The sequence below is a fragment of the Fukomys damarensis genome, unplaced genomic scaffold, assembly GCF_012274545.1.
Source record: "Fukomys damarensis isolate Sample0158 unplaced genomic scaffold, DMR_v1.0_HiC HiC_scaffold_6, whole genome shotgun sequence".
NCBI lineage: Eukaryota > Metazoa > Chordata > Mammalia > Rodentia > Bathyergidae > Fukomys > Fukomys damarensis.
In genome coordinates, this window is record NW_022900918.1 from 27,049,277 (window position 1) to 27,055,693 (window position 6,417).

The 6,417-nt window shown below is 34.4% G+C and overlaps 1 protein-coding gene across 3 annotated transcripts in view; it reads left to right on the top strand.

Annotated features, from left to right (window-relative positions):
• Gpc5 (glypican 5) overlaps nucleotides 1-6,417 on the top strand; it is a 1,306,099-nt gene that overhangs the window by 812,001 nt on the left and 487,681 nt on the right. The window contains exon 8 of one of the 3 annotated variants that reach the window (XM_010630577.2): nucleotides 689-740. The exons of the other annotated variants lie outside the window; for them this stretch is intronic. Coding sequence (XP_010628879.1) covers nucleotides 689-702 — 14 coding nt within the window. The 3' untranslated portion in view covers nucleotides 703-740. Of the gene's footprint in view, nucleotides 1-688; nucleotides 741-6,417 lie in introns of those variants that run through there. 3 annotated transcript variants of the gene reach the window in all.

A 6,417-nucleotide genomic window follows, 5' to 3' on the forward strand; every position in this document is an offset into this window, starting at 1 on the left:
AGCTACTATAATAAATCCCTTCTGTTACTCTGAGAGTTACTCTGGCTTCACCTTTGCCTGGTTCCAAATTTAGGGTCAGTGTTCACGACAATGGCTAAAACAGTCTCAGTGCTGATGATTTTTGGCCTTAGATTTTATGTTTGTCCTTACAAGCCTGATCTGGTTTGGTTTCCTCAGGACTGTGTCAAGTGAGGAAACTTTGTACCACAACAGCTGTTACCATTAAAATATGTCATTGGTCTGGGGTTGTTTTTCTTTCTTCTACATGTCATCATTTATGAGTTACATTAAATGACAGCCAGTCAGGTACTGTTTTTGGTTCAAGAGGAAGATAAGCATCTTTGTCTTACAAAATATATTGAATATTTGCTAAGTGCAATGCGTATCTTACTGTATATAACAACTTAATAAACATCATTTAGTGAATCAGAATTTATGCTTTATAGATGATAAAAATAAGGGTAAATCATGGGTAGCATCTTGTCAAAAGCAAGTCATTTAGTAAGTAATGGAGCAAAGATTTGATCTCAATTTGATTAGGATAAAGTTGGATATTTCCATTATTATGTTAACTATTGCAAAAAAAAAAACATAATTTTGTTCTTACTTAATGTTCCTGACATTCATTTCTACACTGAGTAAACTTTAAATGCTTCAGGTTTTTTTTTTTTTTCTATTTACTTCACAGGTATCGGGACATGAGTTCACACACCTGTCTGAATCAGGCTCTGTGGCTTGGAAAGTGACCCTGGCTGGTTATAACCACTTTTGTCTTGCAAAGCCAGTGGCCTTCATTGCAGTGACCATGCTAGGGGCTGTTGAATAATGTTTCCACCCTTCTTAGCCTCTCTGTCTGCTTGAACTAATTTGTTTCTAAGTTACTTTTGCTCATTACATTTGGACAAGTAATACTTGCACAGTTTGGTGAGTTCTTAGCAAGGAGAAATAGTTCCTTTACAACATCCTGTTAATGATATTTTACTTCAAGAACCAAGACCTGTATTACAATGATTTTTGCCTTTACATTCTTCAAATCATTATCTTTTGATCTCATCTGATAGCAAAGAATAAAATGCCCAAGTTTAATTTGCAATGTTCTTGCTGAATTCAAACTTGCTGCTGTACTATCAGAGAAGCCTAATTTATCTCTTTAAGAGTTAGCCTTGTAATGGGGTCCAAAGTATATGTTCAGAGAAAATAGTGCATTGTTCAGAACAAAGTGAATCTGCTTAGCTCCTATTCCTGGTGAGGTTTACCACATGCACGGTCATCTTTAACACAACCATAAGTGTTATGTTTCTGAGACACTGACATAATCATACTATCCTTGACTTTAAAAGCTGTCAATGCATTTTTAATTGCTTATAGAGTAAAATAAAATTCAAGTATAATGCTGAAGAACTCCTCATTTTGTCCTCAAACTGCATTTTCTTGTCTCATTTCTGTCCTCTCTTGCTATCTAGTAAAACCCCATTACTTCTCCATCACAGAAAGCTTTCCAGTCTCTCCATGCAGTCAGAGTCTGCTATCTGGCAAACCATAATCAAATGGGGGTGAGGAGTTGAGGGGGTACCTCACTTTAACTGTATGTGTGCCACATAAAGATTGTTGAGTTGTATGAAGTTTTCATATGTTTTACTTCCTTGTCTGTGGAAGAGAATAGTTCTGAAGCTATTAAGTTGTATGACTAAAGCTTTTCCTTTTAAAAAACAACATTTAACCCATCCCTACAAAGAGCCAACTTTTCCTAATTAGTGAGATGGAGAAATAATGGATTACTTGAGAGGTTAATTTAATATTCAGCAGGCCAGGAATAATACCAATCATCATTTTGAAAAAAAAAAAGAATATGTTTAGCAATGGATTTGTATGCAGAGAATGCTCAAGTGCTGAGCTGTACCAAAACTCTAGTAATCCTTAGACCCCACTCCCCAATTATCTGGCTTCTTTGGTTAAAGGATATGACCAGTGGTGGGTTCTGTGATCACCTGCTCTACCTCTCCCCCAAAACTCAGCTGCAGTTTGTATCTATATAATACTAATACCATCTGTTTGTTTCTCTTAAGAGGTCAAATCATTTCCTATCCAAGATTTGTTCTTCCTTTACTATTTTTCAATTCACCTGCCTGCCTAACAAGCAGTTTCCATGCATACTGTAGTCCCATCAATGTACATTTTACAGGGGAAATGTGTGAAATTATATCATGTGAAAATTACCAGATATACAAAAGTTTTAGCATTGCAATCCTGGCCTGGTGAAGGTATGCCGGGATTGGGAAAATTGTTCAGAAAAATTTTCATTTAAACTTCCTTCGAAATATTTGATTTCATTAAAAAAATTGTATTTATTACTTTTACATAAAAGTAATTCTGTTCCTTAAATGTTTTGCCAACTTTCCCAAGAGAAAGCTGAAGTTAAATAAGGTAGATCTCAGATGTGGGCCATCTTCTGTGGAACACAGAGAACCTAATTCAGGTAAATGGCTTGGCCAGGATAAGGCCAACTATAAAGTGCCAGCAATTTCTAAGAGATTCCCCCAGTGGGGTTGCTCTTTCTCCTCTTGTTCTACACAGTCATCTGTTATTGTTTTCAAAGGTGATTGCTTCTAAATGAAAATAATAGACAGTTCTTTTCCTTTTTTTTTTTTTACTCTTAGCTACTTAAATTGTGATTTTCAGTGCTCCTATCATTTTAAATTCTTCTCATGCAATTTAACAACCACCAAAACAAAACAAAGAACTAAATATGCATTTTTCAACTCTCCAATCAGGAAATGTCCCATGTCATATTTACCCATGCATTATGTCTCTTTGCTCTTGGGTAAAATTTGACGAATAATCTCTTCAATAATCCGATTTCCCCTTCCTCAAACTTTTCACATACATGAGTCTGCCCTAAATTCAGTGAAGCAGAAAACAAAGTAGAAACACATTTTGAAGCTTAATTACTACAAAATGCCTCCAGTTTATACCTTCTCAATATGAATAAAGTCTGCTAGTTTAAGCTGTTTTCTTTCATCTAGATCTTCTCTTTGTCATAAGATCCTTTGTCATGTAATGAGAAGGTGATGAATGGTGAAATTTGAAGTTTCACTAAAGAGAAGACTAAATTAAAAAATAAATAGTTTTCTCAGTTTTTGTATTCACAATAGCGTTAATTATAAAGCGACAAAGAAAGGAGTTATTTTGTTGAAATAAGCATAATAAAATCATTGGCTGTGATGACAACTGATAGATTCCAAATAGCCTCCCTCTAACTGGCATTCCATCCATCCAGGTGTAATTATTATTCAGCTTGTTATAAAATAACTCACCAAAATAATTAACAGTATGTACCACGGTTTTTCTTGGAATGATGAATTGAATATGCATTTTACTTAATTTTATATATTAGCACAACCAAAGTTTTGTTCACCAAAACAAAAGACTAATTTAAACTATTGTCTCAGATCTTTGCCTGACCTCTACAACTTTTATTAAAAATGAGTATTTTACATGTTTATTCAGATGCACACAGAAGGGGGTTCTTTATTGTTATAATTTCAATTCAATAGAAAAAATCAGAAAAACTGAGGTGCTGAATAAAATTTGAATTACTAAGCAAAGTGAGAAGTAATTATAGTTTTCAACAGTGCATTACTTGATGTATAAACTGAGTAATTAGAAATCTATGTGCAAATTCCCCTTTTTACAACATTTAAATTTTAACAAATCATTCCAAAACAATTACTTGTTAATATCACCAGTCTACTGTCTACTGTGCTCCAAAACATTCTCAAATGATTCCTTTTGGGATAATCACTTTGAAATCCTTAAACTTTTTCAATAAAAAATTTTCAGAAGGTTTGATAAAATACATAATGTAATATTACATTATACAGGTATATTATACAGGTAATACTTGAATGTGGTATAATATTTTTGAAGATCTGGAACATCCTGAAACATCTCATTTACATAACTGCTTTAATACTTAATTATCTTAATTATAATAGTAGAGCTACAGGGTTAGGTACTTAAATGAGCATTGTGAAAAATAATAGTAAGAGGTAGGATAAGCAAACAACTTATAAATTATCATTGCTACTACAATGTAATAATACATGGTTACATTTTCAACTATTTGTAAATATTAATCTGGAAGCATATGACAAACTAGAAAAAAAAACGAAATTTCCTAGTCCAGAAAAATAATTCTTTATGTTTATCCTCTTAAGATGAGTTTGGGTCCTTATATAGATTCTCGCTTGTTGGAAGTAAGACGGTGCAGAAGAAACTTCCTATTCTAGAACATTTTAGATTAGAGAATAGACAAAGGAGTACTTGAGTCACCACCTAAAATGGCAGACACTCACCAGTGAAAACCTCTGCAAGAATCAGTGCTGGGGCTAAAAACCAACTGTACTTGATGAACTACAAGATGCTCAGATTAGACATATATAAGAATTTTTAAAATCCAGGAGTACCCAGTCATAAAGGGGCCTCCATATCTTTGTGAGATTAACTTCTTGGAACTTGGCCAAGAATGGTAGCTATCAATGAAAAATATCTTGACTTTTCTGGTAGAGAGAAGGGAAAGCTGTCTTTGCCAAGAATGCACACAGGAGAAACTAAGCAACCAGGACCTCCCTTGCTAAAGTTCTATCAGAATCTAATCTTCCTGGCAGAAAGGATACAGCATCTAATCAAAGAAGTACGGGCCTTCCACATGGAGAATGGCAAACATATGACCCCCACTTTTTCTAGGTTTCCATGTGAGAGAAGAGAGAGCCCAACTTCAGCTCACTCTAGCCATCCCGATTCATCCGGATGAGTACTGCTAAGAAGCAATTGTGAAGCTCATAGTGCAGAGATGCAGCTTCATGAAAGACTTAGACCTAACCTTAGGGCAGAGGACTCTCTCCCCACAACTTTTCCCCACATGGATGCCTTGCTGCCTATTTGCAGCAGTTCATTTTGCTCCTCATGTCCACCTTTGGAGAAAAAAAGCACAAGACGTTCTAAAAGAGAACTCTCCTCACCCTATCAACCCCTCCAGTGTTTGAAGGGGCATAAGAAGAATTAGAGCCCAAAATGATAGGGACTTTGGAGTTGTGGGACAGGGAATTTAAACAACTACAATTATTATATTGCAGTCTTTAGTGGATAAATCAAACAGCCTGCTATAACACTGGCCACATAAATTTTTGAAAGGAAAGAAAATAAATGCTAGAGTTTACAAAAATGAAGGAAGTAGAAAACACTCTTTTTCAACATCATTAGGGAAGTACTAGCTAATGACATAAGACAAGAAAAGGAAATAAAATATATACATATTGGGAAGAAAGAAATAAAACTGTCATAGATATTATGTCATAGATGACATAATAGCCCATAAGGAAATTTAGAACCCATGGCACCCCTCCAAATGAAATTCTTCAGTTCAAATTATACAAAAAATGTGATGTGCAAGATTGACATTAAAAAAGCAACACAACTCTGATTAAAAAGAAGAAAATATCTAAATGGAGGCAGAGACACTATATGCACTGATAGGAAGATTCAGGGTGATCACAGTGTCATTTCTTCCCAGGCAGCTCTATAGATTCAGTGTAATTTCAGTTAGAATCACAGCAACTTACTTGATAGCTATTGCTAGGAGAAATCTAATATTTATCCAAAATAGACACCCTGAAAGAGAAGAACAAAGGGGGCTAATGACATTATCAGATATCAAGACTTAATTATCAAGGACAGTAATAGAAACAGTGTCCCACTGGCACATGAATGGACAAATTCATTAGTGGAATGGATTAGAAAGCCCAGAAGTAGACCTACATTAATAGTCCACTGATCTTTGGCAAAGGAGCAAAGGGAAGACGGTGGAGCTAGTGAGGTCTTTCTGATAAATTACATTATATAAGTAAAGTATATAAATAAATGGATATTCACATGTAAAAAGCAAAACAAAGAAAGAAACTAGAGATAGACTTTATACACTATGTGAAAATTAATTTAAAAGGAACCATAGACTCAAATGTAGAACATAAAATTATAAAATGCTATAAGATAACATAAGAAAGAACTATGATGACTTTGAGTGTAACTGTGATTTCTTAGATACACGGGCACAGGCATCTTTCATGAAAGCAATAATTGATAAGGTAGTCTTCATTAAAATTAATAACTTCTGTGGTGAAAAAAAAAGATAACGTGAAGCAAATGAGGAAAGTAGCCATGGATTGGTAGAAAATGTTTGTAAGTTATATATCTAATAAAGGCTTGTTATTCCAAATTAAAAGGATCACTGAAGAAAATGAAATTAAAAATGAGCCAAAGGGCCGGGGATTTAGCTCAGTGGTTCAGTGGCCTGCCTTGTAAGCACAAGGACCCAAATTCAATCCCTGGTACCAAAAAAAAAAAAAAAAAAAAAAAAAA